The sequence below is a fragment of the Nuphar pumila genome, chromosome 6 (assembly GCF_984573655.1).
Source record: "Nuphar pumila chromosome 6, dmNupPumi1.hap1.1, whole genome shotgun sequence".
NCBI lineage: Eukaryota > Viridiplantae > Streptophyta > Magnoliopsida > Nymphaeales > Nymphaeaceae > Nuphar > Nuphar pumila.
The window spans coordinates 123138764-123153499 of NC_143254.1; the positions used below are offsets into that span (position 1 = coordinate 123138764).

Below are 14736 nucleotides of genomic sequence, written 5' to 3' on the forward strand. Positions count from 1 at the left end.
AATTTACCAGTTGTAAATTTGCAATTTTTTGCGGAACCATGGAATACTTTATCGATTTTCATGCCCACATACTCCGTAACAAAATGGGCTCAATGAGCACAAACATCAACATGTCTTTAAAACTGAGCTCAGTCTGTTACACACTTCCTCTTTGCCATATTGTTTCTAGGTAAATGCCTTTCATACTGCAGTTTACATCATTAATTGCCTTCCAACCCTAGTCCTTAACCATAAGTCTTCCTACGAACTTCTTTTTCACAAACTAGCTGACTATCATCATCTACATGTCTTTGGTGCCCGTTGCTATCAACTTTTAACACCCTATCATACCTCTAAATTTCAACCCTAGACTACTCCCTGTATATTTCTTGGCTATGCATCTCGTCATAAGAGATATCTTTGCTTTGACCCGTCTCACAACCATACCTATATTTCTCATCATGTTTATTTTGACGAATCTATTCCTAGAACCATCCCTCTACCTGCTTGTACTTCCTCACCCAATCTTTTTGAATAGAGCCTCTCTCCAATCGTTGTCCTACCCCCTCCGGATCCCCCTCAACTCCCTCCTTCCAATTCTCCAAACCCACTTGATATTCCAACTTCTCCTACTTCACCTGCAACTTCCCCACGTCTCGTCCCCGCTGTTAGCCCACCAAACTCCTCTTCACCACCGCCCTCTTCCTCCATTTTTTCTGATTCCGTCATACATCATCCATCTGATCATACCCACCCCATGATCACTCGCTCTATGACCAACTCTCTTAAACCCCGTGTGTTCACCTCTACCTGCTATCCTCTCTTCCTTGCCTGTTTTAGCTCTGTTTTACTTACACCTAAACCCAAATCATTCAAATAGGCTAATGTAGACCCTAAGTGGCGCACGACCATGCAAGATGAGTTTAATGCCCTCTAACTTAATCACACATGATACCTCATTCCACCTCTTCCTCACTACAATATCATTGGATCCAAATGGGCATTTCAAATTAAATGACATGCTGATGGCTCCATCGCTCGCTACAAAGCTTGCCATGTTGCTAAGGGCTTTCACCAAGAAGAAGGCATCGATTTTTTTGAGACTGTTAGTCCCATTATGAAACCTACTACCATTTGCATGGTTCTTGCTCTCACAGTTTCATCTAATTGAATTTTAATAATGCCTTTCTAAATGGTCGCCTTTCTGAAAATGTTTATGTAGCGCAACCTCTAGGTTTTGAAGACCCTTCTCATCCAAATCATGTATGCAAGCTAGATCGAGTCTTGTATGGCCTCAAACAGGCCTTGCATGCCTGGTACTAGTGTCTCAGCTCTTATCTTCAATCCTATGGGTTTCAGATCTCTCTTTCTTATGCATTGTTATTTATTTTTTGAGAATGCGACTTGATTATCTATCTACTGGTTTATGTTGATGATATCATCATTATAGGTAGCTTCAATCTTGCCATCAAGCAATTGATTCAGCATCTCAGTCTTGCCTTTTCCATTAAAGATCTCAAGCACCTAAACTATTTTTTGGGTATTGAACTTCATTATGTCTTTCCAGGTCTTTTCCTATGTCAGCATGCTTATGCACTCAATCTACTTCGTCGTGCATCTATGGCTAATGTGAAACCAATTTCCACTCCTCTAATCTCCACCACTCGGCTCTCTAAGGATGATGCTCATTCTTTTCATGACCCTACTCTATATTGGAGCATCGTGGGTGGTCTTTAATACCTCACCATCACAAGGCCTGACATAGCCTTTACAGTCAACATGGTTTTTCAGTTCATGCATCAGCCCACGGTTACCCACTGGTCTGTTGTCAAATGCATCCTTCGCTATCTCAAGGATACCATTCAGCATGAACTATTTTTCTCACGGTCTTCTTCTCTTCAGCTCAACGCCATCTCTGATGCTCACTGGGTCAGTAACCTTGATGATTGCAAGTTTACAAGTGACTTTGTTGTCTTTCTGGGCTCTAATTTGGTTTTTTGGTCTTCTCACAAGCAACGGACCGTAGCTCAATCAAGCACTGAAGCCGAGTACAAGTCTCTCGCCTGCACTACATTTGATCTTCTTTGGCTCAAGTCACTTCTAACTGAACTTGACTTTGTTCCCTCTTTGCCACATACTCTTTGGTGTGACAATATTGTTGCTCTATATCTCGCAGCTAATCCATTTTTTCATGCACAAACCAAACTCGTTGAAATTGATTTTCATTTTGTTCGGGACCATGTGCAAAAAAGTCATCTTCCAGTTAAATTCATTGCATCCTTTGACCAGCTGGCTGATAGGCTCACTAAGCTTCTTCCGTTTTTGCGGTTTTTTTTATTTGTGACAAGCTCAACATCGTTGACCCCACGTTGCGCTCATAGAGGCATGATAAGAATACAATTATACCTGCCACAAGAATTCGTGGACTCTCTCTAGATAACCCAAATGAGATCTCAAGAAGTCATGAACTCTCTCTGGATAACCCAAATCAGGACATTTTGAGTCCACCGAATTCTTGTCAATTATCGTTTTTGATAAGAACTATAAAGAACGATAATCCGATATTATCATTTTTTGTAGTTTTACCAAAAATGATAATTGATGCTTATCTTTGCTTTTGGTTATCTCAAGTTTTCGGTTATTTCAAATTCTTTGTAACTGTGTACAAATGTATGCATGAGTTTATACATAGAATACTTGGCCTCTTCGTGAAGTGAACAGAGAGCAAAATCTTGAGTTTATTATTCTGTTAGCTATTCTTTAAAAAACATGCAGTATTACCGTCCCCTTCACTTAGCCACTTAGTTCAGGATTTTTATTTCCATTTCCTATACAATCTGCAATTCGTCTTGAAAGTGGATCTCTTTTAATTGAGCTTCATGGTCCCTTGACTCGGATAATTTTTGACATTCCTATAGATCCCACAAAATACCTTGAATTCATTATGGAATGTGGCCGATGCTAAACTTGAACCAAACGAATAGGATCTTTTAACTGCATCCAATCTGGCTTTGAGATAAAACAGTGGGGTTTTGGCACACGCACATACCAGCTTGATTTTAACACTTCTAAACAACCTTCTTGTTGGGCCTAGAATTTAAGGTATTTGAAAGAGGAGGTTAGTTTCAGGCTTACCTAAGGTGGGATTCCACGACTAAGGTGCCTTAAGTGGCCCACCTCTTAAAGCTACGGACAAAGCCATGCACCAATGGGATTTGATCTGGTGCGTTCATCTTAGCACGAGAAGGATGTAACATCAAATACCCTTCTCGTCGAACAATAACACATAAAAGACCCTTTAATGGCAGTCACTGAATGCCACTAAAAGGTCATGTATCTTTAGCTACATGCATGACCACCACTAAATGATCATGTTGGTGAAATACCACACACACACACATATATATATATATAAACTTTCAGACGATTTATCTTGTAGATACGTCTTAAATCTCTTTAAAAATGTACTTGCATGTGTTTACTTAATCCAAACTAATAGGTGTGTTTATCATTATTAAAAATTATGCTTTGCATCAAATCAATTTAACAAGAATTCTGGTTTTTTAGTCAATCCAATTTTCGATGTGATATGAACTGTTGACTTTTTTGTTGAGCTAAAAACATATTTAAATATAAAACAGGTTTAAACTAATATATGTATTCTAGTAAATAACGCGTATATGGGTTTATATTAAGCAAAATACACGTGCAAGGAAGTTTTATAAATAGTTTTGCCAAGTTCTAAGAGACAACTTGTATGGAATATCTATATCTATCTATATATATATATATATATATATATATATATATATATATATATATATATATATATATATATATATATATATATATATATATACACTGAGCTCACTGATGCAGATTGTTATTTTAAAATAAACTGCATTCACTTCAGGGGATCTACAGTCAAGTTTATCAACTTCAATGCACTTAATCACTTTTGTATTTAAAAACGTTCACTTTAAATTTGTCTAGTCAAGATTCCAGATGGAAAATAAGAACAAGTAATAGACATAGAAAATGATTACAATGGAGAGGCATCAAGAGTTAAATCACATCAATGTTAAATCAAACGTATATTTCTTAGGGGCACCACATCCAAAAAGAAATCAACTACTTTATTCCTCGCGACACTTCAGACTAGGCAACAGTCTCTCCGTAGGCTTCTCAACTTTTATATATATATATATATATATATATATATATATATATATATATATATATATATATATATATATATATATATATATATATATATATATATATTTTTGGGGTTTGTTAGGCCCCAACCAGTTACTATTCAACCTACCACTGGGTTTTGAACCTGCAACGTCTCACCACAAGGAGACGTGCACTGACAACTTCTACCAACTACGCGAAGCCCCGGTTGTTAATGAATATGTTAACACTAATAGGAAAAATTGGTAGTAGTTATGTGGAAAATGAATACATACCCGAGCTGGGAAATGAAATGAGCCGCTCATGGTCCCGCTCGGCTTGTAAAGAGCTTATTCAAATTTGTAAAATAAGCTTGGCAATCAAAACTTGAACAACAGGCATTTGGCTCAGCTTGGCTCGTATAGGCTTTGTAACCAGTGATATTTATAGTTTAGATATATTTTATATCGTATAACATAGTGTAAAAACTCCTTAAAGCGTTTGTCCTGCATTTAATAGGTTTTAGATATCAAATTTTATTGTTTTCAGCTAGAAATACTGTAGTTTGGTTGTAAAGAGGCCAGCTTGAGCTCAGCTTAATAGGTCTAAAGTTCAAATTCTACTACTTTTAGCTTTGAAACAATGTATATTTTCTAAAAAAAGCCAGCTCCAATGCAGTTCATTTAACTCGGGCACATCATAGGTTCGAGCTCAGCCTTGACTCGCCATGAAAACAAACCAGGCTTTTTAACACTCGTTTATCGACTTTTGCTTCACACATCACTTCCCATATCCATTTGCCTTCTTGGTAACTATGGTTCATTCTAATGCGACCGAAAAGTCTAACCCGACCCATTAATTATTTACAAAGTAGGAGTATTAGGACAAGCATTTCATCAACTTCTAATTCACTAAAATGACTTAATCATAGGTTTAGATGCAAACATGGGCTAGATGCAAACACCACATTTTTCACTTAAACAACATTGAGAACTTGTGGTTGGCCCTTCCACCACATTCAAAAAGGGAGGATCAGGTGCAATGTGATTGCATACTTTTAGTGTGCTAAAAATGACCGAACTGTACCCGATCACCCTCCATATTCGAGATACAGCCGTCCCTCTTTTTGGGACAAAAGAATCACACTTTGTCCTGGACACAGTGATCCTGCGTCTTGACATTCAAATGATATCTAAGTGTCCATTCTAATGCTAAGAAGGCCTAACCCAATACATTATTGACAAAATTAGGTGTACTACAACAATCATTTCATCAACCTCTCTAATCCACAAAAACTACTTAATCGTAGGTCTAAATGCAAACATGGGCTGCAAACACTACATTTGTCACTCAAAGAACATTGAGAACTAGTGTTTGGCCCTTCGAGATGCTATTTCTATCACTCATGCACCACATTCACCCGCAAAAGGGAAGAAAGATCGGGTGCAATGTGATTGCCTAATTTTAGTGTGTTGCTGCATCGTCTTCCCTCGAGAAAAAAGTATATCACTCCTTATGACTTAGGCTCTGAGCTCAATCACTAGAAAACCAGTTACTTTGTCAAGACAAGATGTAGTAACTCGTGGACTACATTTACCAAGTAACCTAAAAGTCATGAACCTGATTCAGCTAATGACATTAAGACTGACGTTCGAAACTTGGAAAGAAACAAGGTGACAGGTAGCTACGTAAATCTTGCAGTTAAGAGGGCTCTTTCTAAATGGTAAAAAATAACAAAGGAATATAGGAGAAAAGAAAAAAGGTGGTGGCGGATTTTGGTGTTTGGTTTGGTTGGTGGTATGGAATTCAAATCTTGTGGACTTGTGGATGCCGTGGAAGCTGGCCCTGGAAAGAGACAATGCATTCAATAGTTTTTAAGACTAACCCTGTTACTACAAGTCCACAACACAACAACCAACCAAGATGTAGCAGAAGGGGGAGAAAAGTCTGAAAAGCAAATAAAAGATTGCATTTTAGGTATTTTCCTTACATGGTGGCGTCGGGGTTAGAAATACAAAGAAACCATTTAAAAGAAAAAAAAAATCATCTTTTTCTAACCCTCGGGAGTCGGGACTGGAGACCCTTTTCTCCCACACACCTGCTGTGACCTCTGATCCTCACCATCCATGTCGTACCAGATTCTCCCTCCCTCCTTTTCCCAAACCACCCTCTCTGCAAACCCAATTTTCTCCTCTCCTCCTCTCTTCTCTCACTCTCAGGTAACAATACAAACACAAATCCTTAAGTTAAAAGCATAAAGAATGAAACCCATCTCTTCTTTTCCCTCTTTTTTTTTTTTTTTCTTTTTCTTCTTTGCTCTCTTTCTCGTTTCTGTGGTTTTTTGGTTGGGTTTTGCTTTGTTGGTGTCTCTTAAAACCGCTTTCCGGCCGAAACGCAGGGCCGTACCGGTCGCGACTCGCCTGATATGGCGTGTACGGACGGCTGGAAAACCGATTTCTGGCAGGAGGACTTCTTCGTGGAGGGCCTCCTTGACTTCTCGAACGAGGAGGACTTCGTGGCGTTGGAAGGCAAGGAAGAAGAGGAGTCGGAGTCGCCGGCGCCGGAGGACCAAGCCGGCCGTACCTCGACTGGCTCGAACGGCTCTTCCTTCGCCGACGTTCTTAACGGCAGCGAGCTCTCCGTCCCGGTGAGTGGTTTTCTTTTCCGAGAGTGGCTTTCCGTTCCGTTCCCGGCCTCTGTTTTTCCGGACTAACGATTCTGTTCTCGTTTCAGGTGGACGAGTTGGCCAATTTGGAGTGGCTGTCTCACTTCGTCGAGGACTCGTTCTCCTCGGGAACCGGTTCGTTGCAGTACTCGCCGGAAACTGACGACGGGACCCGGGACTCGGCCAAGAAACGCGGTTTTCCGATCGAAACCCGGGTACCCATGAAGCCGCGCAGCAAGCGGTCCCGAACCGGCCGGGTCTGGTCCTGCCGAGACGGGTTTTCCGATTCGTCTCCCTCGTCGTCGTCCTCGTCATGTGTCAATCCGGTTGGAGTCGTATCGGTCAGAAAGAGGGTACCGGCCAAGCGACGGAACCGGGTTGGGAGGGCGCCGGAGAGCGCGCTGGTTCGGAGGTGCAGCCACTGCCTGGTGCAGAAGACCCCGCAGTGGCGGGCTGGGCCGTTTGGGTCTAAGACCCTGTGCAATGCCTGTGGGGTGCGGTACAAATCTGGCCGGTTGCTGCCGGAATACCGCCCGGCAGGGAGCCCAACGTTCATGAGCGACGTCCACTCCAACAACCACCGGAAGGTCTTAGAGATGAGACACAAAAAAGAGACAATGATGATGCCGCAAGTTTTGCCGGAAAGCGGTTTGCCGGCGATCCAGAGCTGTTAGCCGGTTGTACATTTTTAGTGCGCTTGGAGGGTTTTTTCTTTTTTAGCTTGTAACGGATTTAGCTCTCTTTCTCTCTCTCTCCTTTATTATCATAAGTTGCTATGACTATAACTAAGGTTTTTGCTCTTCATTTTGTAGCATTCTTTCTTTTCATTTGCTCTCTCTCTCTCTCTCTCTCTCTCTCTCTCTCTCTCTCTCTCTCTCTCTCATATTATTTAATTTTCAAAGAATATGATCCAAGTTTCGGAGGGTTTAAGAGAGCAGGTTTTCTTGCGTTGATCCAAAGGCCACCTGTTCTAGGGGCTTTGTCCACATTATTGGAGGGGTTTTGAGTATTGACCTTTCTGGTTTTGTTTGTGAGTGATAGAAAATGAGTTGGTTCCAACCCATGGATCTCGGTTTGTATACCATTGGAGGCAAACCCCTAGCTTAACTATCCTTATAAAAAATTAAGAGAGGAAAAGCTTTAATACTTTGGATGACAAATGAATCAACTAAATTTGAATAATTGGTTCTTAATGAGCAATGACTACTTATAGAGAGGTATTGAGTGTAGAATGGGTCAATTTATCTTAAAAGTCCCTTTAAATAGATTGGACCATTTACTTATCAACTAATGCGTTTGTGTTGCTTTGATATGACTTGGGCCCCTTGTTTTTTTTAAGTCATGTTTTAGTTTAAGCTCGCCAAGAGCCAAAATCACCACTGCTATGGATGGATAGTGTAAGATAAAACCCATTGTTTTGGCCTTGTATGTTGGATGTAAGACATGAAAATATTTGTTTATTTGAAGAAAATTAAGAGACAAGGTGACCCACTTAGGTTAGGTATACTAGAGGGGTCGACTTGAATTAGTTATAAAACTTCAGGTGCCTAAGGTAAAGATATCATATTATTCTTGCCACGTTGGGAAGGAAATATCTTGGGATCTGAGGCCACTATTTTCCCACAAGGAATTTGGTTGGAAAATTGGGAGGGAGTAATAGTGTTGCAGGAAGCTTCACACTGGTGCTGCAGTGGGGAGCTTTACAAGACAGTCGTGATCCCCAAAACTGTGGGCCTACACCACTTCTGAGTTTCAAAATTTGGACAGTCTAGCAAACAAAGACCATCACTGCTCCAAAGGAACGTGAGAGGGCAATCTTCCACCACATTCTAGGTTTTCTACGACTTTGGATGGTCTTGTTTGGCACATCCACCAAGATGGTCTAACTGTGCTCCTTGATTGGTGGACTAGAATATCTAGGCCACTGGTTTTCAAATCCGACGGCATACAAGACTAGACCTTTTCACTCACAAACATACCATGCACCTACCTATTGATGGCTGACAAGTTCTTAAAGAAGTCTACAAACGCTGGATCAGGTGGTCATTTTCTTGTACCCACTTTTTCAATGAGAAAAGATAAGTGGCTCGTTACAGGAGGGGAATGAAAACCTACCCAATAAGAAATATTTATCGAATTTTTTGATTTTCTTTTTTTGAAATTCTGACTTTACAGATGTGATCTATGCGCTTAATTTTATAGGAATCAGTTATTGAAGCATTCGATTCCGATGCATGAATATGTTTTTATAAGGTTTCAAAAATCAACGGCCTATAATTTTATAAAATTTTGAGTCCAAATATCATTTTTTAATCCAAGTAAATCAATCATGCTGAACACATCTGTAAGGTCTCAATTTTGGAAAAAATACCAAAAATCTGCTAAATATTTTTTTATTGAGTAGGTTTGAAAGGTTTTCTATTGGGTAGGTTTTCATTTTCCTGTATATGGGTAGATACTTATTCAATTGGTGCACGGCTTGGTTAGCTTTATCCGGGGAAGAGAGCACGCGCCATGGTCAGCTGAACCAAACCGAACCCACACACACCGAATGCTTGTTGCTTTTGGGATTGCCATACCAATTCCATGATTGCTTTCCCTCCTTTTTCAACCACTTTCTACTGCATCAGAAACATATTGGCGTTATCTTTTTAGAGAGGGGCCCTGCGGAAGGTGCAATCTTTCAGAAGGTTTGCTCATGATGATCTGCATCCATAGTCACAGATTTCGTTATCAGAGTTTCCTTGGCAAACGAAAACCTCTTGATAAATTTGAAATTCTTTTTTTTTTTATCACAAAACTTTTGATTAAATATAGGGTATATTTAAATTTTTAACATATATAAACATTATATATAAAATATACGAAAAAATTAAAGATATAAACTATTAATAATGCAATAATAGATAACTGGAATGTAAACCAGCAAAATATGTAAACTGATATGCACCCAGATTTTCATAGTTTTTTTTTTTTAAATTTTACCATGCAAACACGTTCTAGATGTTTGGTTTTATAGAAACAGACTCTTAGATCATCCGATTACGATGTATAAGAAGGATCTTTTAAAACTTGAAAATCAACAGTTCAAAAATTTCATAAATATTTAAGCATACAAAATTATATTTTTTGATCCATTACGATGATCCAATAGTTGATTCCAAGCAAATGGCCCACGCCGAATGCATCTGCTGCAGGGATAGATTTGCAAAAAGCCCTATGAAAATCTTGGTTCATATTAGTTTACATATTTTGCTAGTTTACATATTCTAGATTCTCATTCAATAATATCATATGATCAAAACATGATATTCTCAAAATAGGTGATACTTTAAAAAAATATAGCATTTTTTTATGTTACATCAGTTTTTGAAAATCTCATGAGAAAGTCTGAAGTTTTTTAAAAAATGGCCAATATTTGTGACTATCAGCATCCAGGTGGACACGGACCTGACACCGACCCGGATGAAGGGGATCATTGGACATGGACTCAAAAAGTATTTGGACCATGGATTCACTCTTTGTGTTGACCTGAACTGACTGAATAATATTCTGATTGGATTTGACCCTGCACGCGTGTTTTGTGTAATGCATTTTTATGTGAAAACTGTAATATTAAACACTGACTAAATTGTATTCATAACCCGAACTGTTGGAGTTGGTTGCACCTTAATTTGTTGGATATCCGACCCGTCGAAGGTCCATGAAACACTGGTCGTAATATATATGGGTAGGATGAAGGGGATCCGAATTGGACTCCACTAATTTGTGATGGGTCTGACCCATTTTCCAAATGGGCCACCTTCTTAATCGCTACATAGGTTCCGCGCAGGAAGCTGCCCCATTTGTCTGCCCATGGAAAGCAATTGCTTTGGCTTTTTCTTAACCATCCTAATCGGGTTCAATTGAGCATCTTATCCAAAATAAACTCTGCACTGCAATATCCAGGTTTATCCTACTTTTTCTGGATAAGCTACCGTATCTGAACACCCTGATCATTTGGCCCCAAGGGAGAACTTGGATACCATCAAGAATGGAAGACAATAGAATGGAAAACTTGTGTATTTTGGTGGAATTATTGGGAAATAGCTGGAATTAGCTCCCATATTGGCATGCTAGAAGTAGGGATGGTAAATGAGCTTGAAGTGTTCAAGCTTCACTCATTCTTGTGGCGAGCCAAGCCGCGTTCAAGCTCATAATCAGCCCGAGTTAAGCGAGACGAGTTCAAGCCTGCTTGTTTATAGAAAAAATACACTAGTTTACAGCTAGATGAAATAGGATTACAAAAAAATATACGCATAAAATTTATCTAAAATATATTTCTTACTGCCAAATGAGCTCACACTAGTTGAGCCGAGCTGAGCACATAATGTTCGAGTTTGAACAAGCTCTCTGTGAGCAAAACAGCAGCCAAGCCACGAGCGGCTCAGCTTGTTTCCCAGCCCTAGATGAAAGGAGGAAGTCCAAACGGTTCAAGAATCCAAAGCTTTTAGAGTAATTTAAAACAATGTTGTCAAAATCTTATCGGCTATCGAATCGTTTGGCCAACGATTCAGGTGAATCGGCCCCGATATCTATTCTCAAGTGAATGGTTCTGAATCGGTTAAAAAAACAATTTAAAAATATTTCATGTCAATCAGAAAGCAACACATTAAAATAATATTGAAGATTTTTAATTTTAAGCATTTTTTTACATTTATTAAAAAACAGCCGATTCAGGTTAATATCGTATCGATTTTCTGCCAATACGATACTAATCGGACGATTCGCACGATACTGACAACATTGATTTAAAGGCCTAAGGACGCCTTAAAGTCAGCGAAAGAATGATATTTGAAATCTTGTTTGAGTTGGGTGAAATTATTGCATTGAATTATTGTGCTGTTTTCGTGTCCTCGTTAGTTTATTCTATTGCCGCTCATTGGATCCAATGGATTAAATAATATATAATACGGCAATGAATCATATTAAGCAAGTTTTGCACAATACAAGTAATAATTAAGCTCTGCCAAGGCTGTCAAAAGGTCGGGTATCCGACCTAACAACCGGTCGGGTTTACCAGGACCCAACCCGGACCTAACCCTATAGGGTCCCGGTATGGTGATAAATAAGAAGTCTGGATTAGGACCTGAATCCGGATTTGGAGGTCCGATTAATACATGGATCCAGGTATAGTTTGTGAAATTTTATAACAGACCCAGTACAGACCCTCCGATTACGACATGCAAATTTTCAATGTAAGAATGATAAAAACTGTATTTTACCGGTTATGGCCTGGGTCTGGTTCATGTAGTTTTTATCGGGTTCGAGTATGGTGTCTCTTATGGTGGGTCCGAATATATCTGAGTCTGAACCCGCTACCACATTCGAAAATCGTGGCCAAGTCTGGTTCCACCTGGGTCCGAACCAAACCCGACCCCTTGACACCCCTAGGTACAACCAAACCTTATTCACATAAATAGCAAGCACTCAAGTTCGGGCTATGGCATGGAAATTTAGAGGGTATTTTGAACCAGCGGAACCAAACGGAGGGATACTTAATTCCCCCAGATATATATATATATATATATATATATATATATATATATATATATATATATATATATATATATATATATATATATATTTGGTGCCTTTGAAGGCACCAAATTATTCGAAATTATTAAGATGAAAATCATACACTTTAGATATTTTTCTTTTTAAATGAAATCTTATGGATGTTATCTACAATGCTTGTTTAGCGGGAAATGAGTTTTGAATTATTGTGACACATAAGCAAGCCTTTGAAGGCATCAAATTATATGAAACTAATGAACTGAAAATCATTGTAAATTAAATCTCATGTATGTGATCTACAATGTTTGTTTAACGGAAAATAAATTTTGAATCATATGATTGTGACACATGCAGGTTTTTTAAAGGCTTTAAAAATGAATGGTTTATAATGCACTAAAATAGCATGACTCAAAATTATATTTTTTGATCGAAATAACACAATCCAAATTATATTTTTTGATCGAAATAACACAATCCAAGGCATGATCCTTAGCAAATAAACCTTACTGAACACATCAATGTGGTCCGATTAAGTTGATAAAGCTTGAACCTATGATTTTTAGTTCAATAATTTCATATATTTTGATGCCTTCAAAGTACCAAATATTAATCCTATATATATATATATATATATATATATATATATATATATATATATATATATATATATATATATATATATATAGAGAGAGAGAGAGAGAGAGAGAGAGAGAGAGAGAGAGAGAGAGAGATGAACATATTAGGCCCCATTTCTCATTATGCTCTATAGGTTTTAAGGGAAGCATGACCGATCATGCTGAACATTGAGACATCGTGGCCATCAGATTTGCATTTTAAAAAGCTCAAAGGTCAACAAAACCATGTGGCATTCATCCAAAATGCAAACAGATGGCCATAATGTCGGCATGAGCAAAAACACTCATGTTCAGCATGACCTGATCCACTTCCGTTTTTAAGTGTTTTATGATAGATCTGAACCGTTAAAATGTGTTTAGCATGATTGATTTAGTGGGAATCGACTCTTGAATCATATTTTTTCGATGAAAAAATAAGTTTTTATGAGCCAAGAAAAACAGGCACCTTCATACCCATTGATTTTGGATCATCAAAAAACCCGTATACAGGTCAGATTCCGACAATCTAAAAGTTGGTTTCCACTAAACAAAACCTATAAACCACATATACGGTGTTAGATATGAGAAAAATACTTAAAACTATGATTTTTGAATGAGCCTAATGAGTCCTAACGAAAAAGGAGGGCCTAAGGAACACATTACTTATATATATATATATATATATATATATATATATATATATATATATATATATATATATATATATATATATATATATATATATATATATATATATATATATAGTGAGTGGTAGCTGCTTGACCACTTTTTGAGCATATTGCAAGCCTACTAGGCTTTGGAAGGATTTTTCTTATTTTTTCTAAAATCTGACCATACAAATATGATTTACATGCTTGATTTTATAGGAATAGGCTCTTGGATCATCCGATTATAACACCTAATTAGGTTTTTATAAGGTTTCAAAAATCAATGGTTTACAAATTTCAAAAATATTCAATGCTTAAAAACCATCTTTTTATCAAAAAAACATGATCCAAGTGTCATTGCTTAGAAAATAAACCATGCCGAACACATATGCAAGGTTAGATTTGAAAAAACCATCCCAAAAACCTGATTCACTGGCAGGAGCCCAGGCTCAAAAGTGGTCAGGCAGCTACCACTTTTCCTATATATATATATATATATATATATATATATATATATATATATATATATATATATATAGTCCCTAGAATATGACAACAAATGTGTGATCCATGATTTTCATTGATTTTATTGTTTCTTCTCTTTAATCTAATCGTATTGATGTGATCTACATTCTTGGTTTTATAAGAATGTGCTCTTGAATCATCCGATTTTGATGTATAAACAAGATTTTTTTAAAGCTTTAAAATCATTTTTTCATTAAAATTACATGATCCAATGGTTGGTTCCTAGCAAATTCACCATGCACTACAAGAAAATACGTTGTTAGCGACAGACGTTAGCGACAAAATTTTTCCGTCGCTCGTTAGCGACGGATTACCGAGCGACAAACATCCGTTGCTATAATTAATAAAGTTTACGAACATAGCGACGAAATATAGTCCGTCGCCCAGTCCGTCGCTACTTAGCGACGAATTTTGCGATGTAATGGTTTGTCGTTACGGTCACACCATTTGCCGACGACGTTGGCTACTGAATCCAGTTCGTCGCTACTTAGCGACGGAATATAGTCTGTCGCTCGTTCCGTAAATTTGATTTACGTTGGCTTAGCGATAGAAT

At 38.0% G+C, this 14736-nt stretch overlaps 1 protein-coding gene across 1 annotated transcript; it reads left to right on the forward strand.

Moving 5' to 3' along the window:
* Nucleotides 1-6123: 6123 nt before the first annotated feature.
* Nucleotides 6124-7623, forward strand: LOC149836006 (GATA transcription factor 7-like). The gene is made up of 3 exons (XM_090008911.1): nucleotides 6124-6374; nucleotides 6554-6802; nucleotides 6889-7623. The coding sequence occupies exons 1-3, from the start codon at nucleotides 6282-6284 to the stop codon at nucleotides 7492-7494; spliced, it is 948 nt and encodes a 315-aa protein (XP_089865037.1). The 5' UTR covers nucleotides 6124-6281; the 3' UTR covers nucleotides 7495-7623.
* Nucleotides 7624-14736: the final 7113 nt, after the last annotated feature.